Source organism: Sylvia atricapilla, chromosome 9 (assembly GCF_009819655.1).
Source record: "Sylvia atricapilla isolate bSylAtr1 chromosome 9, bSylAtr1.pri, whole genome shotgun sequence".
In the NCBI taxonomy this organism is placed as follows: Eukaryota; Metazoa; Chordata; class Aves; order Passeriformes; family Sylviidae; genus Sylvia; species Sylvia atricapilla.
In genome coordinates, this window is record NC_089148.1 from 24,610,702 (window position 1) to 24,634,270 (window position 23,569).

The 23,569-nt window shown below is 48.9% G+C and overlaps 1 protein-coding gene across 1 annotated transcript in view; it reads left to right on the forward strand.

Annotated features, from left to right (window-relative positions):
• Positions 1-943: 943 nt before the first annotated feature.
• Positions 944-23,569, forward strand: part of LRRC7 (leucine rich repeat containing 7) — a 104,947-nt gene continuing 82,321 nt past the window's right edge. The window contains 1 exon segment of the mRNA XM_066325311.1: positions 944-1,165. Coding sequence (XP_066181408.1) covers positions 994-1,165 — 172 coding nt within the window. The 5' untranslated portion in view covers positions 944-993.

A 23,569-nucleotide genomic window follows, 5' to 3' on the forward strand; every position in this document is an offset into this window, starting at 1 on the left:
TCGAGCCAAGGGCGAAATTTAGGGGAAGAAAGGAGCATTAAATCCCGGCGCTCTGGGAAGGGCGAGCAAATACCGTGTTAATGGATCAGGTTCTGGCGAATAAAGAAGAAAAGAAGCTGTAAGCTCAGGAAGGCTCCTTTTTTTGTTATAAAGAGGAGAACATTGCTCATCCTTTAGTTCCCTTGGATCCGGAGTGAATGACTTTAGAGCTACAGGAGTTTAAGCTCATCGAAAGAAAACGGTGCTTTTTTTTTTTTTTTTTTTTTTTTTTTTTTTTTTTTTTTTTTTCCCTTCGAATATTTTACCGGGGAAGAAATTTGGAAATAAGAGTCGGAGCCAAGAGAACCCGCGGAGAGCCAATTTAACCTTTTCTAGGCTAGGAACTGGTGGCCAGTGGGCAGAAATAATCAGATTTTTTTTTTGTCGGAGTCGGGCGAAGGGGAGCAGCAGAGTTCATCCAGCCCCGGGATGTAGGGAGCAGCCGGTGGGACTGGGAGTGCCGAGCGCATTCCCATGGCTGGGAATCCAACACTCGGCTCCGCGTCACGTGAATTGCCAGGCACCGCTCCTCTTCCAGGGATGCTGGAGATGTAAAGACGTCCTTGGGAGATCTCGGGATTGAAACAAAGCCATCGGCCCCGGGCATCAAATCCGGGATTGAGGAACCTTTGGACAGCCCGTGGAAGCTCGGGAATTGTTCCCCGCGGGACAGGGAGAGCAGCGGGGCAGGCAGAGCATCATCATCATCATCCTCATCCCTCTGCTGCTGCCAGCGGAGCCTCTCTCAGACACCCAGCGCTGGATCCAGCGGGATTTAAACCTTCTCCTCCCTCGCATCGCCTCGGCCCTGGATTGTTCCTCGGCTGCCGCTCCCACAGCACCGGCTCCGCTTCTCCTTTTGAGAGGCGCTTTTGACATTTTTGCTATTTTTTTGGTTTTTTTGTTTTTTTGCTGTGGGCAGCGGCGGCCTGAGGGCAGCCCGTGCAGGAAGGGATGGCATGGCACGGGCACGGGCACGGGCACGGCGGAATTCCCGAGTTCCCACCGCGAGGAACGCGCCGAGGCAGCGGATTCACTCCTCCTCTGAGCTACGGCAGGAGCCGGGAGCGGGGCCGGCGCCGGCGCTTGGTGTCCCTGCTGCAGAACCCAGCCCTGCTCTGCAGAGGTGCGGGGGACAGCCGGGGACGGCCGGGGGGACGGCCGGGGGGGGACACGGCCCGGGGGACACGGCCCGGGGCTTGGGGGGGACAGCCACTGGTGGCTTTGGGAGGGACAAACCCCACTGGGGACTGAGGAGCCGCTGCCGGGAGGGGACACGGCTCGGGGGGGACGGAGCTTGGTGGCTTTGGGGGACAGACAGTGATGGCTTTGGGGGGACAGTGATGGCTTTGGGGGGACAGACAATGATGGCTTTGGGGGAACACACCTTGGTGGCTTTGGGGGACAGAGAGTGATGGCTTTGGAGGGACAGACAATGATGGCTTTAGGGGGATGCACCTTGGTGGCTTTGGGGGGACAGACAATGATGGCTTTAGGGGGATGCACCTTGGTGGCTTTGGGGGGACAGACAGTGATGGCTTTGGAGGGACACACCTTGGTGGCTTTAGGGGGACAGAGAGTGATGGCTTTTGTGGGGACAGACCCTGCAGGGCTCAGAGCTGCGCCACGAAGGGACAGAGCTTGTGGGGGACACACCTTGATAGCTTTGGGGGAACACACCTCAGTGGCTTTAGGAGGGACAATAATGGCTTTGTGGGGGACAAACCCCTCTGGGTGTGGAGGAGATGCTGGCAGGAGGGGACAGAGCTCTGAGAAGACACACCTTGGTGGCTTTTGGGGGGGACAAACCCTTCTGGGGGTTGAGGAGCTGCTCCCAGGAGGGGACACATCTCTGGGCAGGGGGACTTTGGTGGCTTTGGGGGCTGAGGAGCTGAGCTGTGGCTGCTAGGAGCTCTGTCTTCAGCTCTTCCCAGGTCAAACCCCACCAATCTCTGCTTCTCTTGCTTTTTTTTCCCCCAAATGTATAAAAATGCAGACACCTCCACAAGTTCTGTTTCCAGCCCCACCTTCCATCTGCTCTTTGCTGTTGCCCTTCTCAGTGGTGACCTTTGAGCAGCCTTTGGGGCAGAGGTTCCTCAGCCCCAGGACATGTTTGGGAGATGGTTTTGGTCCCCTGCTCCTGCCAGGAGAGGCACTTGGACAGCCTGGAGCAGAGGGGCAGATTTGGGATGGCGCTGGAGCCGTGCTGGGAATGGAGGGCTGAGTGCTGTGGGAAGGCGGCACTGGCTTCATCACCAGCATTAAAATCAGGGCTTGGATGGACTTTGGTGGTCCTCCCAGCTGGGGATCTCCTGGTTCCATCCCCCTGAGGGTGTCAGGATCTCGTGGCCCTTTGATTCCTCCCCAGGTATTTGCTGTGTGTGTGCGCGGCGTCGAGGCAGCTCTCTGCCCGTTGTTCCAAGAAATATCCCTACATTTTCCAGCCTGAGCACTAAATTGGTGCCTTTCAGCAGTTCCCTAATTATGTGAGACATTTTTTGTACTTAACAAATGGTTCTGATTCCTGCCAGCACTTCAGCCTGGTGTTCCAGGCCCGTGGGTGTCGGGGAACAGAACATATTTCTGTGTCTGTGAATATGATCCCACACGTTGTCTTAAGTGGGAAAATGTTCACAGCCCTTATATGGAGAGGGAATTTTTTTTTTTTCTCTCCCCCTCCTAAATCCATCAGTGCTTTCTCCTGCAGTACCAACGCAGTTTGATCTTGCTGGTGCTCTCCAGGCTGGGTTAGGAACCAGCAAATATGTGATGGGCTTTCTTCTTTTCCTGGCAGAGGTGTGGTGTGACCTGCTCTGCCCTCAAACCGTGCAGGAATTGGGCCTGGAATTGGGGGAGGATTTCCCACCCCTGCAGAGCTGCCAGGGGAAGGCTCCTGGGAGCAGCCAGGTGCTGTTCCTCCTGGAATTGTGCATCCTTCCTCCTCCTCCTCCTCCTCCCTGGCTGGGAGCTCCCACCCTCAGCTGTGCTGGTGGCTTTGCTCCTGGCCCTCCCTGGAAGTGTGGAGAAATCTGGGATGTTCCATGGCATGGGGACCTGTCCTACAGCAGGGCCCTGCTCCTGTACCATGAAATTTAGGGAGCACAGGAGTTCTGGGAGCACTTGGTGGTGTCCTGGGGGACAGACTCATGGAACAGAGCAGGAGGAGCTCCTTGGGCTGATGGAAGGGTGGAATTACCTCCCAGTGGGATTTGTCCAGGAATGCTCATGGCTGCATGAGGTGTTCCTGCCCAATGGATCCTGACCTGCTGGGAATGCTCTTCTCAATGGATCCAACAGGACACAGCTCGTTGTCCCTCACTGTCCCACTGGACAGAGCTCATTGTCCCTCAGGGTCCCACTGGATACTGCTCCTCAAGGACAGCTCATTGTCCTTCACTGTCCCACTGGACACAGCTCACTGTCCCCAGGTCCCACTTGGACACTGCTCCTCAGGGACAGCTCACTGTCCCCAGGTCCCACTCCTGCAGGCTGTGCCATTTTGGGAACAGGGCTCTCCATGAGCCTTGAGCACCAGCTCAGTGGGCACACCTCTATTTGTAGGAATTTTTCCTTGGGCTCATAGAACAGGGTTTTCTGGATCTGTTGATCCGTTGCAGTATTTTTCCTCAGGATCGTTTTTTTTTTTCCCTAGCAAAGCCACTTTTCAGGATTCCTGCAGAAGCACCTGGGAAAGAGGCCACAATGAAAACTGGGAGGACATCAGCTTCCCAGCCTGGGCACAGAAAACCCTTAAAAACATGGAACTCTGTGCATTTTCCAGGGCTGTCCTTGTCTCCACCTGCCGGGAAAAGGCACTTTTTTCAGGGGATGTCATTCTCACTCTGCTGGAGGAACATTCCCAGTTGTGATGACAACCATGTGGGAACCTGGACAAGTGAAAAATGGAGCTCCAGGAGCTGCCAGGCGCAGGCCTTTCATCAGAGCTGCTTTTTTAGGACGGGGGACAGATCCAGCATCAGGAGGTGGGAGGCAAAGTGTCAGCCTGGATTGAATCCCTGCCCGAGACATGTTGGGTTTGGAGTGGTGACTTTGGAGAAATGTCACCCCCAAGGTCACTCTGTGTCCCTGGGGAGGGCTGGGGAAATCCACACACAAAGCACTTGGCTGATCTCTTTGCTCCTTCGGCTTTCCTTTGATCCGACTGGTTTTGTGGGAAATATAGATTAGGGCAGGAGTGAGGAGTGAGGAGGGCAGAATCCCAGGGAATTTTGGGGTGGCCGTCCCTGGAGGTGGCAGCCAGAGCTGGGGACAAGGTGGGGATGGGGCAGAGCTGGGACTCAGTGACCTTGGAGGGCTTTTTCTCCATAATTCTTGGAGAAGAATGCCGTAATTCTGGGATTCTTTTTCTCGGGATTTGTGTCTCCTCTGTGTAGCTGGAACCTCACCCACAGCTGGAATTCCACAGCTGGAACCTCACCCACAGGGCAGGTGAAGGCAGGGCAAACCTGGCTGGTGTCAGGCTCACCTGGGGCTCAGTAAATCTGAATTCCTTCTGCTGGGTTTGAGCCTGCCTGACCACCTGAACACCCCAGAGACAGGGAGCTGCAGTGAGAACATCTCCCTGTTGGATGCTGGCAGGAATCTTGAGACTGCCTGGGACTGTGGGCTGGGGAAAGCTTTTCATACTCCTTGTCAGCTCGGAATTGTAATTTCCCGTGATCATTTGTTTCCTGAGGGATCCTGGACTGTTCATCCCAAAGACATTTTGCTTTTTATTCAGCCTGATTAAATTCCTCCCTGCCCAGGAGTTTCTGAGCAGATGCAGCAGGTCTGACTCTGAGCTGTCCCACAGCTTCTGGAATACCCAGAAGGTGAGATCCCACTCCTTTGTGTCCTCATCATTTAACTGGAGTGGGGAGAACCCACAGAGTGCATTTCCTGTGTCCCAGGGCAGAGCTGGACCTGTGGGAGCTTTGGGGTGAATCAACTGCTCTGTTGAGAGACTCATCCATATTTATCCTTTAAAAAAAAAAAAAAAAAAATTCCCCAGATTTCTTCTCTGGAGCAGCCACAGCCCAGCTAATTAAAAGGGGGACCAAAACGGGAACTTGAGATTGCAGTAAAAATAAAATAAATAGAAAATAAAGCAAATAAATATTGAAATAGAACTCAAACACAGAGTGGTGGCTGCTGCCACCATTTAACTGCAGATACAACACGAACACTTCTTCTTAATTAAGGAGTGGAAAAAGCTAATTAGCAAGCTGCATCATGGCATTGTTGTGGAGACGAGGGCTTTGTGATTAAAGTTGCTTGGAGGAAGCACGCCAGGAAAGAAATCCAGGTTTCCTGGAAGATCTGTAATGATTTTGTAATTGATTTCCTGGAGCAGGATTTTATTTTTTTTTTTTTTCATTTTCTGGGATTTCAGCTGCCTGGTGCTATTTGTGATTTATTTTGTCAACAAGAGGAGCAAAAGCTCCTCCAGGTTTGTTTGGGGCAGTTCTGAGAGTCCTGGAATGAGGTTTGGTGGGTGAAGTGCAGTGGATGGAAAGGAATTGAGCTGTGCTTTGTCCTGCACGGGTAAATCGGGAATTTGGGGTGGAATTAGAGGAGCTTTGGGGGTTGGAATAAAATTATCTCTCATAGAATTCCAGGATATGCTGAGTTGGAAGGGACCCTCAGCATTATTGAGCCCAACTCCTGGCCCTGTGCAGGACATTCCATAAAATCCAAGTGGGAATCCCAAAAACGGGGGAAACACCCCAAAAACCCATGGACTCCAACCCAGGCCATCCCAGAATCGGGAACAAAAGTCCTGCAACTTCTGTAAGAGTTAAAAAAACCTGATTTTTAAACAGGCTCAGACAGTTCCAGGCCGTGTGGAGAAGGTGGAAATGGGAATAATCCTTTTCCACAGGAACCTTTGGATTGGGCAGTGTCCATGGGAACCAGGAATCAGCCCCCGACAAGGAGCCCACCCCACTCTGCCCTGGGGGTGGCCAGGGCTGGTCCCTGGGGTGAGGTGGGAGCTGTTTGGTGGCCTCAGGGCAGGAGGGGACAGTCCCCTGCAGGTGCTTTCCCTTTTCCCACTGCTTGGGAAGCAGATTTCTCCCCCTGCTCTCCGAGCCAGGCTCCCGCTGCTCACATTTGCAGCTTCATTTCACCTGGGACAGTGCCTGGAGCAGCCCCGTGGGATCCTGGAGCAGGCAGAGCTTTATGGATGAGATAATCAGCAGCTCCTGAAAGTGATTAAATAAAGGTGGCATCTCCAGTCAGCGGTCTGGGGTGGTTTTGCCAGGTTTTGATGGATTGAGTGTTTTCAGGAGACTTTCCATACTGGGAGCAGCAGGCAGGAGCATTCAATCCAGGAATGCCAGGGCCTGCTGAAGGTCAGCATTCCCTGTCTCAGGTGCAGGGCTGTGGATCCAGCACAAATATTGCAGTTTTTACATTCGTGGCATGGGTTTTGTGCCTTTTTTTTTTCCCTCCTGTTTCTTCAGTTTAATTGATGCAGTGTTCTGAGAAATAAATGGAGGGAGAAGTTGTGGCAGAGAACAAATACTGGGATTGTTCTTCCACGTATTCCATTTACATTCGTGCGGGTGGGTTTTGTGCTTTTTTTCCCTCCTGTTTCTTCAGTTTAATTGATGCAGTGTTCTGTCAAATAAACGGGGGGAAAATGAAATTATGGCAGAGAACAAATATTGGGATTTCTCCTCCACCTATTCCACGTTCATGGGGTGGTTTTTGGTGCTTTTTGCCTCTTGATTGTTCTGTTTAATTGAAGCAGTGCTCTGTAAAATAAATGGGGGGAGAATGAAATTGTGGCAGAGAACAAATCCTGGGATTTCTCCTCCCTGTCTGCTGTGAAGCCGTGGCCTGACACTTGCATTGTTTCCTTTCACCTTGAGGCAGAGCAGCTTTTCCTGGGAGCCCAAAGTGGTTTGGGTTGGAAGGGACCTTAAAGCTCCTCCCATCCCATGGCAGGGACACCTCCCACTGTCCCACAGCCTGGCCTGGGACATTTCCAGGGATCCAGGGGCAGCCACAGCTGCTCTGGGCACCCTGTGCCAGGGAGAGATCCTTAAAATCCAGATTTTAAATTGAACATCAGCAGCAAAGTTCTCCGAAGACCTATCTGACCATCTGCCCTCAGTTTGGTGCTTTCTTGGAGGACAAAAATTTGTCTTTTTTTAGAAACACTGAGCTCTTAAAAATCACATTTCTTTGGACGTTGATGGTAATTAAGAGTGTTAATTAAGCAGGGTTTCCTGGCGGGTTCTGGCAGCATTAAAGCACAGGAAGGTGAATGTCCCAAGCTGATCTGAGCTGCATGGAAGGACCCACAAGGGTCCCCAGGACCCTCTCCTCAGGGAAGGGCCCACGCAGGGATCACAGGCAGGTCTGGTGTCACCCAGCAGCCTGATCCACATGGAATGGGCCAGGATCTGGGATCATGTCTTGGTTTGGAAAGACAGGGAAAGCTGCAGCTTCCCTTGGGATGGAGAATGGAACCCCCCTCCCTCCAAATCATTCCAATTCTGCAATTAAGGGGCTCTCAGGCAAAGATACGGGAATAGGAATAACAATTCTTTATGAAGAATATTAAAAATACAAAATGAGTAGTGCAAAAAAGAAAAACAAATGAAGAAAAAGCAAACCCTGCCAGAGTCAGCACAGCCCTGAGCCCTGTTGGTGTCACCCAAACAAACCTCCTGAGCGCCAGCCGTGGTTCTGCTGGAGCACAGATGACCCTGGAGAAGGCCCAGTGGTGCTGAGCTGGGGCTGCTCTCCTCTGGGAATCCTGTGCAGAGGCTGTGCTGGGCTCTGAACCCCAGGGTGATCCAGGGGGAATGCTGGGCTCCTCCCCCTGGGCGGGGCCTCTCCCTGGGGGATGATGGGATTGGCTCCGCCCTGCACTGAGCCTGGATGGCCTCTGAACAGCAGATACCCTGGGGGAGGATGGGTCCTGGAAGGATAAAGAACCCTGCCCCAGCTGGTTAACAGCAGATATCCCCAGAGTGATGAGGGATGGGTCCTGGAAGGGATAAAGAACCCTGCCTCAGCTGGTTTAACAGTAGCCCATTAACCCCTCCCCAGCCATTTCAGCAGATGACAGTGGAATCCACAGCCCTGGTCCATCCTGCCCTGCACCCCAAGGCAGATTCCCAGGGTGGGATGCAGGTTTTCAGGATGGGATGCAGGTTTTCAGGGTGGGCAGTTCCTGCCCCTGCAGCTCCTCCGAGAGCAGAGCTGAGGCAGCGCTGTCACTGCTGTCACCCGCCGTGGGTGGCTGTGGCAGGAGGTGACAGCTGCCACCTTGCCCATGCTCCTCTCCCTTCCCTGAGCTTCTCCTGGAGCTGGAGGAGCCTGGAATTTGTGGGAAGCCCTGGAGTGTTTTTGGGATGGTCACGACACACACACAGTGACACTACAGAAGTTCAGAAGACTGTTTATTACGGCCTCAAGCTGTCTTTTAGACAGCTTTTAACAAACCTCGAGGGCAACTTCTAATTGGTTAATGACCTTCTTGTTAATTATTGTATTGGTTAGTAAAAGACATTTTACTTGTCCATCCAATCTCTCTATTCTCAGATTGTTTGCATATTTTCTTTACTAATTCTCGTGGCACAAATGCCTTGCTATTACAGGTGCACTGATTTTTTCCCCCTCAGAGCAGATTGTTGTGTTAAAGGGACTTCTCATTCTCAGAGCAGCCTCAGTGGGAACTCACAGATTCCTTGTGAGCTGCACCTAGGAGAAATGTCCGGCTGGATTTTTACCCTGTTCCTGCCCTGGAGGCTCTGGCAGTGCCTGTGAATCGCTGCCTCAGGGCTTTAAAGGCTGTGTTTGAGCAGCCCCAACCCTCCAGGCTGAGCCCAGCTCAATCCCACACCCAGCCCAGGCTGCCATTCCTGCCCCCATCCGCAGCACTGACACCTTCCCAAAGCTCCTCTGAAGCTCTGGCATCCATCAGAGCTCAAATCCAGCAGTGCCAGCACCCAATATTTGAAATGTTTTAGGAATGGGAGCCTGTGTGTTTCAGGAGCTGGGGTTTGGTGGGGATTGGTCTGGCTTGGGTTTTTTTGTGGGGTTTTTGGTGGGGTTTTCTTCGGTGGTTTGGCGGGGGGGGGTGTGTTTGGTTTTCGGTTTGGGTTTTTTGTTTTGTTTTGGGGTTTTGCTTTGTTCATTTGTTTTTTGTGGTTTTTTGGGGTTTTGGGTTTGTGTTTTTTTGAACGTTCATTGGCATCACCAGGCACTTTCCTTTGAGGGTTTTTTTGGGTTTTCCCGTTCCAGTTTGGTCAGAATGAGCTTTGTCTGTTGTGAGCTGAACACGTCTGTGCTCGATGGTTGGGTGAGAGTTTTGTTACCTTGTGAAGGGGATGATGCTGCAGGGGGAGGATTAAACCCAAGGCTGGTTATTTTACATATCCTGAGACTTTTCACCTTAGAATGGAGGCTGTGCTTCCCACTTCTAGCCTGGAGAAAAGGAGGAATTTTTCCATGGAAAAGGTGGTCAGGCCTTGGAACTGCCTGGGGGAGTCCCCACTCCTGGAGGGATTTCCCAGCCCTCTAGACATGGAATAAATAAATCCCACCAATGGAATAAAGGTCCCTGTCCATTCTCCACAAGGGATCTGGGATGAACTCCAACATTTGGTGATGTGAGAATTCCAACCCTTGCAGGAGAAACTCTCAGACTGTCCCTGAAAGGCTTTGTTCCTGGTGATGGTTTCCAGTTTCACAGGTTTCAAAAATATCCTTCCCAGTTTTGGTAGGAGGAAGTTTTCCTGTAGGAAAAGCGAAATGGCCATAAAAGGCTTGCTATTAAATCTTACGAGCTCAGTGTTTTTAATTTAACTCGGTTACATCACAGGAGGGTGAATTCATTAAACTCCCTATTCTTATATGTGGGATCTATTTTAGCTGATGAATCTCTAAGAAAAAAGGTTGGAGATGCGTCAGCAGCTCCTGTGGCTCTCTGGGAGGAGAAGGAATGGGATTAAAAAAGGACTGGATGGGAGGGAAGGGAGCAGTGCCTGTGTCCTTCCTCCTGCTGGACCAACAGGAGGGAGCCTGAGCACAGCCTGGGGGAATTTTCTCATTTTCCAGCTCTTTGGGAGTGTGTTATCCTCAGTGCAGTGGGGATTGATGAGGAAGGCCCTGAGCTCAGTGCTCTGGAGTGACACAGCTGGCACCTCGGTGGCCTGGCTGCCTGTCCTGTGCTCTCTGAGCCCCTGGTTTCCTGCCAACATCTCACACTCCAGGTCATCTTGCAGCTTTATTAGGAGCAAATTCACCTTCCAGGACCCAGGCTGTGGAAAATGGGTCTTTTATCTGATTTTAATGGGTTTTATCCCTGTGCAGCAGGATGTTGCTGTGGGGGCTGGGAAATCTCCTGTCCCTTCCTCAGGGGACGTGGCCCTGCAGGGCCAGGACCAGCTCTGGGGCTGCTCTTTGCTTTTTTGTTCCATTTTTGTTCCAGGTGTTGTAACACCCCAGCAGATATTGCTCCCTGCCACCCAAATCCCTCTGCAGCACAGAATTCCCAAAGGCTCCTCCTTTTGGCTTTCTCTGAGGGCTTCAACTTCAATTCAGTTTTTCTTTGGGTTGGGAGGGACGTCAAATCCCACCCAGAGCCACCCCTGCCATGGCAGGGACACCTCCCACTGTCCCAGGCTGCTCCAAGCCCCAGTGTCCAGCCTGGCCTTGGCCACTGCCAGGGATCCAGGGGCATCCACAGCTGCTCTGGGAATTCCAGCCCAGCCCTACATCACCCTGCCAGGGAACAATTCCTGCCCCAAATCCCATCCAGCCCTGCCCTCTGGCACTGGGAAGCCATTCCCTGTGTCCTGTTCCTGATTTTAACCCCCTGGCACAGGAGTGAGTCCCTGTCTGATGCTTTGGGGAAGAGCTGAAATGTCCAAAATCATAGAGCTGATCCCTGGATGAGGGCCCACTCCAGCCGGGGAGATTCCTACTCCCAATTCAGCTTCTTCCCTAAACTTTTCCCAGGTGAATCCCAAACTCTTCAGTGCAGTAGCCTGAGCTCCTGTGCAGCTGGAAATGCAGCTCTGGGATGTCCCATCCTGCTGATCCCAGGGGTGCCTTGGGAAGGCTGAGCCAAAACAGAGACTGGACAGGGCTGGAGAATAAAGGAGAGATTTATTGAAAGGCCTTTGGGATCCACCTTGGGCAGGACAAGAGCCTGGCCAGGGCTACACCCAGGGTGGGCACAAAATGGGCACAAAATGGACCCAAAATGGGCACAAAATGGACAAATGGTCACCAGGTCTCACACTTTGATCAGTTTTGGTCCATTTGCACATTGAGGTTGAATTGTCCCATTCCAGCCCCAGGCTGTGAGGTCCCATCCTTGTCCCTCCCTCCAGTCCACCCTTGTTTGTGCTTTGGGGCTGAAAGTTGTCCTTGGTGTGCAGCAGGAGAAGGATTTGTTTTGTGTCCCTGCTGTGTGCAGAGCTGAGTGACACTGACTGTGAGCTCAGAGCTGCACCCCTGGGCACCACAGAACCTGGAACACAGCACAGAGAAAACTCAAGGCATCAGCAGCAGCAGGAATCCACCGGGCTGCCTCAGCACTGCAGGTCTGAGAGGCACACGTGGACTGGCATTAATTGCATTAAGCTGCTGTAATTCTCCCTAAATAATGTTGTGTGCTGCTGATTCCATTACAGTGTGCAGGATCAGTGTCAGGCTGCCAGGCCTGTGACTATTCCCCTTTTATCCCATTTTCTCCAGTAATTCCGTGCAGCAGCTGCCTGCTCCCTTCTAATTCCCTCTGCCAAGGAAGTGCAGTTTGTCACAGAATTGTTCTTCTGGTTGTAGCTCAGTCCTTGTCTTAGAACACAGAGGCTCCAGAGAGTTACAGACACAATCCCAAAGATTGTTGGAAAGCAGGGATCTGCAGGGAACATTGGCCTGCACTGTCCTGGTGGTTCCTGCTGAAATAACCCCCCAGAAATCCCCCTAAATTCTCATTAATCCAGTGTTAGAACTGTCACAGAGGCATCAGTATATTCACTGCTCCAATGAGTGATCAGGTAATTTCATTTCTAGATTTCTCCCCAAAAATCCTGGCAGTGATCACCAGGCCTGAGCTCTCCCAAATCCTGCTGGGGAAATTCCTGCAGAATGTAGGAAAACTGCTCTTCCCTGCTGTGTAACCCCAGCCAGGGTGGCTTTTGTGTGCTGGAAACCACCCCAGGCCACCCCCTGCTTTTCCAGGGATGATTTAACACTCCATAAATCAGGACACACACCCGAGCAGTAAAAAGGGACAATATCTCATGGTACCCTAGAGAAAAGTGACATTTAGTTACAAATTCAGACAGTTGGTGTCACCCTGTTTGCTGATTTACCAGAGGAATAATTCACCCAAACTCAGCAGTGAGGGAAGAGGAGCTGCCATCTCAAGCTGGGAGGTTTTTTGGGCAATTTAGTTGTCAGGAAAATATTGTTGGGAAAATACTTTTTAAATTTTTTTTTCTGAATAATTTCTGAAAATACAAATTTTTCTTAATAACTGCGGAATAAAACGACTCCTGGGGCTGATGGTGCACCTTGCACGGGGAGAACTCACACTTCCCCTGCTGCTGGTGGCTCTTATCCCCTGAGCCTCATCTGCAGAATAAGGGAATCTATTTTAAGAGAGGCAGAGAAATCCCCAGGGACTCTGGAAAAATCTCCCTGGGAATGTGCAGTGAGGTGTTCCTCACCCACCAGGACACGATTTCCTGCCTCTCCTGGAGAACAGCTGAAGGAAAATGAAGTAAAGCTGCTGCTCTGGGGTAATTTGATTGAATTTCTCTCTTACACCAGTGACTCCTGTTCAGGAAAACCTCTCAGGAGGTGCAGAAGTTCCTTGGAATTCCTGAATTCCAGAATTCCAAGCTGTCCTTTCCTGATGCTTGTGGAAGGTGTCTTTAGAGGAGCAGGGATTAGGAGTTCGTTAAACTCCACATAATTTGATTGATTTTGTTTCTTATACGAGTGACTCCTGTTCAGGAAAACCTCTCAGAAGCTGCAGAAACTCTTCAGAATTCCTGAATTCCAAGCTGTCCTTTCCTGATCCTCATGGAAGGTGTCTTTGGAAGAGCAGGGATTAAGAGTTCATTAAACTCCATGTAATTTGACTGAATTTGTTTCTTACACCAACTACTCCTGTTCAGGAAAACCTCTCAGGAAATGCAGAAACCCCTCAGAATTCCTGAATTCCAGAATTCCAGAATTCCTGAATTCCTGAATTCCAAGCTGTCCCTTCCTGATCCTCATGGAAGGTGTCTTCGGTAGGTATCAGGAGTTTAATAAACTCCACCACGTCCAGAGGTTCTTCTGGAGGCATTTTGGTGCTGTGGGAGCCTCATGGTGCCCGGGGCAGCAGGACATGCTTTGAACCACAGAACAATTTGCTAATTAAAGGCTGATGAGCTCGGAGTGGAACCTCAGGGAAGCTCCAGGGAAAGGGAAATGTGTTCATTTTTTTTACCTTTGCATTTGTAACTGCACAGCTGAGAACAAGGGCAGGGAGGGAGAGACTCCAGCACAGGAGAAAGATGAGTCCCTTCCACTGAAATGAGGCTGATTGCTGGGATTTCTTGGGCTGAAGGAGAGCAGAGGTTCCTCCAGGAAGCAAAGCCAGAGGGAAAAGAAAGGATTATTTATTTACTCCTTTGCCCAAAGAGGAGCCAATCCTGGGGTAAGGGCTGGACCCTTTATTCCCAAATCCCCAGTGGAGATAATTGGATAGCCAAAGGTAAATATTGTGGTTAAATTCAAGGCGAATTAGTCTGATTTATTTCAATCTTTTTTACACTTTGCTTCAGGTTTTGCTGCTCAGCTGTGCCTTCATAAACATCATTCCAGCAAAATTCCATGAGTTTGAGGTGGGATCCCGAGGGATCAGCCAGGTCTGGGATCCTCAGCTGCTGGGATTGAGCACTGAGGTGAGGAGCTGAGAGCTGGGAAATCCCTCCTGGACAGCCTCTGGCAGAAAGCCCAGCTGGGAAAGGCTGCAAAAGGCCAAAATTTGTCCATCTCTGTTTTAAACCATGGAATTCCCGGCTTCCCTGTGCTTCCAGACCTCACCTTGACTTGCTGTTATTCCTGCTCTTGTGTTGCTGCTTTTGAGATGTTCAGGGAGTCAACAAATCCTTTGGATTTTCTCAGTGAAGTCCTGGGTTTATCTGTTGGACAGGGGTTTGGCAGTGGGGGATCTGTGGGAAGAGCAGGAGGAAAGGGAATTGCTCAGGACCGAGGGGCAGGAGGGGAACAGAAAGTTGTTTTAGACCAAGATTTCAGTTGTGTCTCCATGAGGGAACTCAGCTGGGTGTTCCTTTTCCTGCTCTTCTGGATCCACCTGCTCCTGGCACGGGTGATCCTCACACCCAGAGCTGCTGCCTTGGGAGTGCTCCCCAAAATCAGGGAATCATGGAATTACTGAGCTTGGAAAATCCCTCTGGTATCTCTAAGATCAAATTTCTCCTGATATCCCTAAAATCTGTCCTGGTATCCCTATGATCCAACCTTTCCTGGTATCCCTAAAATCAAATCTCTCCTGGCATTCCTATGATCCAGCCTCTCCTGGTGTCCCTAAAATCCAGCCTAAAATCAAATTTCTCCTGATATCCCTCAGCTCCAGCTTCTCCTGGTATCCCTAAAATCAGATTTCTCCTGGTATCCCGAAGATCAGAGTTCTCCTGGTATCCCTAAAATCAGATTTCTCCTGGTATCCCGAAGATCAGATTTCTCCTGGTATCCCTAAAATCAGAGTTCCCCTGGTATCCCTAAAATCCAAGCTAAGATGAGATCCCTCAGCCCCAGCCTCTCCCGGGGCCCTGCCATCCATTTTTCATGGGATTTAAACGGATGACAGGGAAAGTGCATCTGGAATTGGCCTCAAGTTTCTCCCATGAAAACATCCCTGAATGCTGTAACAACCACGGGGAGGTGGATTTATATCCCAGAAAATTTCCCAGTGTTTCTGTTGGTGCAAATCAGTGACATGGAAGGAGATGGGGAAAAAAAAAAGATCCGGTAGTTTTCGGGAGAAATTTCTTTCGTTGCATTTTGTGGGATAGAAATCTCCTTTGTGACGTGAGACGTGTTATCACCAGGGGCTAAAACCCACCAAATAGAGCAGTTAAAAGGTTCATTCTGCTCCTAAAAAAAAGGGCTCCTATAATTCCTTTTACTGTCATTACGAGTTAAGGATGGAGGATGCACAGGAAAGGAAATTTCAGACTTAAAAAAATAACATTTTTGCTGTGAAAATGAACATAAAAATCATCACATTTATAATTTAAACTGTATTTATTTTACAAAGAAATAAAACCTAAATAAAATAAAAAATAAAATTTAAGATATATTTTTAAATATATTTATTTTAAAATATATTTAAAATATATTTATTTTAAAATATATCCCCCTTTTAATCCTGAAGGGACTCAGTTACATAAAATATTTTCCCAATATTTCGTTTCTTTAGTTAAAAGGTGAACTAAAAAAAAATCATATCTAAATAAATAACTATAATTACGTAATATGTGTTTATATAAATACAATCAGACATTTATAAATACCTCGTGTGCAAGTAGATAAATACATACATTTATTAATACAAGTACGGACATATAAATACACAAATGCCCAAACCACACAGAAATTTAAATATGTAAACAAGCAAATAGAGCTGAATATCCCAAATCCAGGGATATTTCCATAAGCAAACACGTGGGTCTAAATAAATGTAGAAAATATAAATAGAGATATTTCAATATGGGAGCAGACAATTTTAAATGCAGGTATTTGGCTTCGATTTGGGGAGTTTGATTTCTTTTTAAGAGATTTCTGGGCAGGAGCATCCCAGGGCCAGGATGGGCACATGGATGTCGTTCCAGAAGAGATTTGCTCTGTGGAGCTCTGCTCAGTGCCTGAGGTGTTTTGGATTTCTGAAATTCTTTTCCCAGGGAATTTTCTGTAAACAAGAGAAGTGGTTTTGTAACTGAAAACTTGGTTTGCGTTTTTTCCCTGGGAGGGGCTTTTTTCTTGATGTCCCTCTGCTCTGACCAATGGGAGTGAAGAGGTTTGCCTTCATTTCACCAATCAGATTGGTCTGTGTAGAATAATATAAAAGGGAGACACATCCCAAAAATAGAGGAGCCCTTTCCAGCCCTCTGTGTGGGATTTCACCCTCCAGAGCAGGAACTGCCTCTGGTGAAGGTGAAAAGTTCTCCAGCTCTAACTGGAAGGGTGGGAAGGAGTGGAACTGTGGGGTTATTGAAGGTCCTTCCCAATCCAAACCAGTCTGGGATTCTGGGATCCCTTTTTCCTAGGGAATTTAGAGTGGGAGGAGGGAATGAGGAATGTTGGAGGTGTCAGACTCTGCAGCCCCCTATGATGAGGGCAGGATCCATAAGGAAAATGTTCATCCTGGACAGAAAGAAAGTGGGATCATCACAGAATCCTGGGATGGTTTGGGTTGGGAGAGACCTTAAATCCCCTCCAGAGCCACCCCTGCCATGGCAGGGACACCTTCCACTGTCCCAGGCTGCTCCAACCTGGCCTGGGATATTCCAGGGATCCAGGGGCAGCCACAGCTGCTGGGAATTTCCATCCCAGTCCCTCTCCATCCTGCCAGGGAACAATTCCTGCCCCATCTCCCATCCAGCCCTCCCCTCTGGCAGTGGGAAGCCATTCCCTATGTCCAGTCCCTGGGGCAAAGTAAAATCTCTGTTCTCTGGCATTTTCTTGGAATCTGGGTCAGTGTGAGGGTGAATCCGCTCACTCCCTGTGAGGGGAGTCTGTTATTCCTGGAGAATCCCAGAGGAGCTGTCCCTGAGGGTCCCACATTCCCAAATTCTTGTGTCCTGGCTTAAGTCTTGTCACAGCTGCAGAATTCCCTGAGAACTCCTTTGTGCTTCTTTGCTGCAGTCTGCAGAATTCCTGACCCATCCCTGGCAGTGTCCAAGGCCAGGCTGGAGCACCCTGGGACAGTGGGAGGTGTCCCTGTCCCACAGGGGTGGCACTGGGTGGGTTTTGAGGTCCCTCCCAACCCAAACCGTCCCATAATTCCACCATCCTCTGACAGAAAACTCCCTGTGAGGGGAGTCTGTTATTCCAGGAGAATCCCAGAGGAGCTGTCCCTGAGGGTCCTATATTCCCAAATCCCTGTGTGCTGCTCCATGTGCTGATGTGGGTGCTGGGAATGGCTCCAGCCCTCCGTGGGCAAGGCACGAGTCCTTTCCTATGGCAATGATGGAAATCAGGCAGGAAACAGCCTGGTTCCAAATGCCACATCCATACACAAAACAGGCCATGAATATGCATGGGGTTAATTTGGGCTCCAGCAGCAGGAGGGGAGCTGTGGGTATCCGGGAGCTTGGAGAAAGTGCTTTGGGCTGGATTTGGGGAAAGGTTCTCCCCCCTCAGAGGGTGTTGGCACTGCTGGGCTCTCCAGGGAATGGACACGGCCTGAGGCTGCCAGAGCTCCAGGAACAGCGGGACAATTCTCCCAGGGTGGGATTTTGGGATTGTCCCGTGCAGGGTCAGGATCTGGATCCATGATCCTTGTGGGCCTCTCCCAACCCAGGATATTCCGTGGTTCTGTGATCTGTGCGTGCCAGGAAGGGGACTCATCATCCCAGGAGCTCCAGGTGCAGATCCAAAGCCCACTTCCCATCTCCAGGTGCTCTCCTGGGCAGCTTCATCAGCCCAGGGAAGGGTCTGGGGGCAGGAACTGCTGGACTTGCAGTGGTGATTCCATGATGGATCACCTGTGCCAGTGGGAACACCAGAAAGGGGAGGGGACGGGATGGGATGGGATGGGATGGGATGGGATGGGATGGGATGGGATGGGATGGGATGGAGTGGAGTGGGGTGGAATGGGATGGAATGAAGTGGAGTGGGGTGGAATGGGATGAGATGGAATGGGATGGCATGGAATGGAATGGAATGGAATGGAATGGAATGGAATGGAATGGAATGGAATGGAATGGGACAGAATGGAATGGGATGGAATGGGGTGGAGTAGAATGGAGTAGAATGGAGTGGAATGGGATGGAATGGGAGGGAATGACATGGGATGGAGTGAGCAGGGTGGAGCAGGAGCTGTTCCAGGGGCAGGCACATCCATGTCTGCAGGGAGAAGTGTCCAGGAAGGAGGTGGGGGAGCAGGGATTCCTCATTCCTGCTGGAATGCAGGATGGGAGCAGCACTGGGACAATGGATGGAGCTGGAGCACGGGGGGTCTCTTTCTTGCTTTCTAAGAAGAAATTTTTAAAAAAAATTATCAAGAGAGGAGAAAAAAGACCAAAGGAATTTCCAGGAATTTCCCAAAACACTGAGCACGGCCGAGTTCATCCTTGGCTTTCTAAGGAGCACAGAAGATGAAATCATGGCTAAAGTCTTGTCACAGCTGCAGAATTCCCTGAGAATCCCTTCGTGCCTCTTTGCTGCAGCCGGTCCAGCAGCAGGCAGAATTCCTGACCCGTCCATGGAAAGTCTTGTCTAAACTTTAAAGTTTAAAGTTCTTTCCCAGTCTCCCATCCATTCCTGCCCTCTGGCAGTGGGAAGCCATTCCCTGTGTCCTGTCCCTGGGGCACATTAAAATCTCTGTTCTCTGGCATTTTCTTGGAGTCCAGGTCAGTGTGGGGGTGAATCCACTCACTCCCTGTGAGGGGAGTCTGTTATTCCTGGAGAATCCCAGAGGAGCTGTCCCTGAGGGTCCCACATTCCCAGGTCCCTGTGTCCTGGCTAAAGTCTTGTCACAGCTGCAGAATTCCCTGAGAATTCTTTTGTGCCTCTTTTCTGCAGTCAGAATTCCTGACCCATCCCTGGCAGTGTCCAAGACCAGGTTGGAGCAGCCTGGGACAGTGGGAGGTGTCCCTGGGACAGTGGGAGGTGTCCCTGTCCCACAGAGGTGACACTGGGTGGGTTTTGAGGTCCCTCCCAACCGAAACCATCCCATAATTTCACCATCCTCTGACAGAAAACTCTGAGCTAACAGGAAAAAAAAAATCCCTTCTCAAAATTCCTTTTAGGAGAGCTGCCACAATGTAATTAAAACATTGCTCGGAGTATAATTGCATTTACACATTTCGAGGGATTTTAATTGGGATGTAGCCAGTGCCTCTCCCAGGAGCAGAGATCCCAATTTTCCCTGGCTGCAGGCAGGGGAATTCTGCCTCCTCTGCCTGATGCACCTCGGTGAGGATCCCAAGGGAGGCCCTGGTGTTATTTAAGGGTGTCTATGCACTTCCCCAATTTTTTAGCAGCTTGGTAACTCCTGAATGGACACCCAGGGACTGATTTCCAAACTGGGCTTTAACCTCCATCCATAAAAGCCACGTTTAGTTCCCCTGAAAGACAATTTTTACAAGTGCAAGTTGAGTAATTAGGAATTTAATCACCCTGCCTCCAGCAAGGAGAATGCCTTTTATTTGTACAGAAAAAAAAATAAAAGAAAGGAAAAAAAGTTTAAATGTTTTATTCCAGAGAGCAATTTGCAAGATTGATAGCCTGAAATGACTTGTTTGCCTTAGAAAAAACCGGGTGGGAAATGCCCTTGAAGTCACTCAGGTGTGCAGGAGGGAAGGCAGGAAATGCAGGAATGACGTCATTTCACCCCAAAACACAAACCTCTGTCTGACCCAGCACTGGTTTTAAACCTTCAGGATCAAAATTTTCTCAATTGTTGGAACTATCCCTGAGATTCCAGTGCCTTGCTGGGGATAAAAACATGGAATTGTTGAGGTTGGGAAAACCCTCTGAGGTCATCAAGTTCACCATCCCTCCAGCACTGCCCATGTCCCCAAATGCCCCAAATTCTGCACATTCCCCCCGAAGTTTGGAGTGTTCCTGTTGGAAATAAAGCAGGATTTTGCTTTTTGTGAGTTGTGGTTGTTTGAGTAGGAAATCCAGGATGTTACAGAGAGTTTAGTGCCCTTTATTCCAGAGGGTCCCTAAGTTGGTTTTCCAGAACAGGATGGGAAAAAGGGCACTGCTGAGAGCAAAACTGTGCAGGAAGAAGGAATGGGAACATTCCAAAGGGCATATGTGGCTATCAGATCCTCACCTGGGACTGTGGAGCTGCAGTTCCTGTGGCATAAATTCAAATCCAGGCTCTTCTCTGGGAATGCTTGGGCAGTTTTATGGATGATGTGGAGTGGCCTGTGTAGGTGTGAGCTCCTGGCAGATCCTGAGGGCCATTAGGGTGGGAATTCAGTCAGGAATATCCCTTCCCTCGATGCTATTTATTCCCAAAAGGCGATTTTATCCCGAGGTTTTTGGGTCAGGCTGTTCCCATCCACGGGCACCACGCCGTCTTTGGATTTCTCCCTGCACTCCAGCTCTGGAGGAGAAAGGATTTGCAAAGTGTGAGCGAGACACCCAGAAAATGGAGGGGGAAAAAAAAAAGGCATCTCCCTATTATTAGTAATGAGTTATGTAAGGAATCCTTGGTTACGAAAGAAACGGGACCCGGCCACGTTCAGGGATCTGCTGCAATTCCTGGTGCTCTCCAGTGAATCCCATCTGTGCTGCTCGCTCCAGCCAGGCTTTTCCAGCAGCAAACATTCCCTGAGTGCTTTGGGAATCACCAGGACCTGGAAGGGATCCCTGACCTGCCCCTATGCTCATCCCTAAAAAAAGCCGCCAGTCCAGTCAGGGTTAGGAATTCAAAAGTTCCTTCTGGAAAGGGAATGTTTTGTTACATTGGAATGGCTTTTCCAACAAAATCCGTGTCCTGTGTAAGGCCTGGAGGGTGACATTCCACGTTTGCAGGTGTTTGATGTTCTGAGGAGGAGAAAAGCTGGGAATGATGCTCTCCCAAATTTGGGATATCCAGAGGATGGATTTTACCTCAGTAATTGTGGCCTTAAGAACTGGAAATCAGTGAAGTTCCTATGAGTTAATGAGGTGCTGACTGAAAGAGGGTAAGAGGGATTTTTTTAAAAAAAGGGAATAAATATTCCTTAGAGCACGTTCAGGGATATTTATAGCCAAGAACAGCCAGGACTCGGAATTTTATGTTTAAATACAGCTTCTACCTGCAGCAAGAGCTCCTCAATCATTCATCCCACCTTCAGTGGACAAATTGATTGTGCTGTTTGCTTGGTTTATCCCTTCCCTCATAAACACAGTTCAGGAAAAGCTGGAAGTGCTCTGCTGTTCCCTCAGAACTGGGGTTACTCCTCTTAGGCTGAACTCCTGCTGCTGCATCTGTTCCCCTCTGCTTTACACACAATATCCAGAATTAAGCAGGCTGAATAATTTCCAGGATTTCCACACACTTTTAATTGTTTATAAATTGGCTGCATGAAGCGTTTGATTGATTGGTTTGGTTGTTTTTTTTCCCCTAGGCTTGGTTCTGGATAATTTGTTTTGTTGCTGATTCGTGTTGGGGTTTTCTGAAGTTTGGAGCTTGTGCAGCTGAAGGAGGAAAAAAACACTTCTTGGTTTTGGGTGTTGTCAGAGGAGCTTTGGACAGAGGAGTTTTGTCAGAGGAGTTTTTGGAGTTTTGGAGTTTCTGGGACCCGATGCAGAGCAGGGGGATAATTCTGAAGCGGCAGTGAATAATTCTGAACTTAAATTGTTCCTCTTTCCTCATTTATGTGGGAGAATTCTGGGTTGTGTCATGCTCGGATCTTTTGTGTCCTCGATGGACTTTATTTCCCGTTCAATTCCATCTTCAGAGCGCTCCTGGCTGGTGTCAAAATGATCATTAAAGCCTGGGTCACATTGTGCTGGTAAAATCGGGTAAAATCGGGGTTGGGAGGGCAGCTTATTTCGGGCAGTTCTTCCCTCTGATTTCCCAGCAATTTTCCTGCTCCTTTGGAAGCCGTTTTGTGGGACACGGAGGAGCACAACGTGTGCACTCACCGCTGGCGATGAGAGCAGCCCAACCCTGAGCTCCCGGGCTGATTTTCAAATGGCTTTTCAAATATCATTGTCCCTGGCTCTATAAATATTATTTAAAAGCTTTTCTGAGAGCTTCTTTTTGCCCCTGGGGGCTGCTACACAAAGCCCCAGTGTTCCTGGGGTGGGGGAAATGCAGACAGGGCTTTTAGATGGCATTTCTTTCCTTGCTGCCTTTCTTCTCCAGCCCTGAATTAAACCATTGCTGCCATGTGGGGATTTTTTTTTTCGCCTTGTCCTGGCTCGTGGCTCACTGGGTGACTGGTGCTGCCTGCCCCAGGCAGCTGCCAAGAGCTGAGGTTAAAGCCAATAAATGAACGGGAGCTGTTGTTCAAGGAGGTTTGTTCCCTTTTTCTCTCAGGTCCATTTTTTCAGTTGGCCATGATGGCTCATTCCCACATCCCTGATTTTCCTCTTGTGCTTGTGGCTGCTCCTGGTAGAAAAGATTCCCCATTATTAGTAAAAATAAAATAAAATAAAATAAAATAAAATAAAATAAAATAAAATAAAATAAAATGTAATGTATAGTAATATAATATAACATAATATAATATAATACAACATTATATAACTTAACATCACATATTCATTCATAAATAATTATTACATTATATTATATGCATCATATATATTATGTATTTAATATGTGAAAATCTGTAGATAATAGATAATTGATAATAGATCATGTAATATAGTGTATATAATATATAATGTAATATATAGTATATAATATATAATGCAGAATATGTTAATATAGGATATAGAATATTCTATATTCCATATTCTATATTCTATATTGACATATTCTGTACTATATATTATATACTATATATTGTGGTTTTCTATTATATATAATGTTAGATCTATTGTATTATGCTATATTCTTTATTATATATTATTATTATTATTATAATATCTAATATATATGTTATATTATGTAAACATATTTCTAAATAAGAATTTAGAAGGTGCAGAAGCCACAGCCTGAACATCCTCCTTGAAGGAGAGATTCGGTTGCCTGGAAACTACAGCTGAGCCAACTGGAATTTCAGTTCCAAAGGAAATTCTGGGGGTTCTTTCTTGGTTTTTTTTTCCTTCTCTTGGGCTGGAAGAAAGGCTGCAGAATTCCTTCCAAAGTGCCCCAGCAGTGCCCAGGGGAGGCATCTTGGGGCCATCTGATGCAGATGCTGGGTGTCGAGGCAGGTGGAGGACACAGAACGTTTGCACCAGGAGGGGTTTTGGTGTTCTCCCCTAGAAAGGTTAAAATGGATTTTTCTGGAGCTGACTGAAAACTTCGACACCTCCCACCTGGGAACCAAAACCCTCAGAGAAAAATATTTGTATGGCAAGCTGTACTTTTGGCAAAATATTGTCCTCACTTGAAAGCTCCACAGCTGGGAAATTTTAGGGCATTCCAGTTGTTTCTCCAAGCCCGGCTTTGGGTTTTCTGTTCATCCTGAAGCCAGCCTGGTGATTTTTATTATTTTTTTTAACCCCTGGCCTGTTTTATTTCCAGCTGAGGGGCACTGCCTGTTTCTTCTCTTGCTTTTAGTGCATAAAATTCGGGATGTTCCCTGTCAGCTGCTGGAGAGAACAGCAGGAAAAGTCTTGGAGCTGCAGTTGGAGGTCTCCT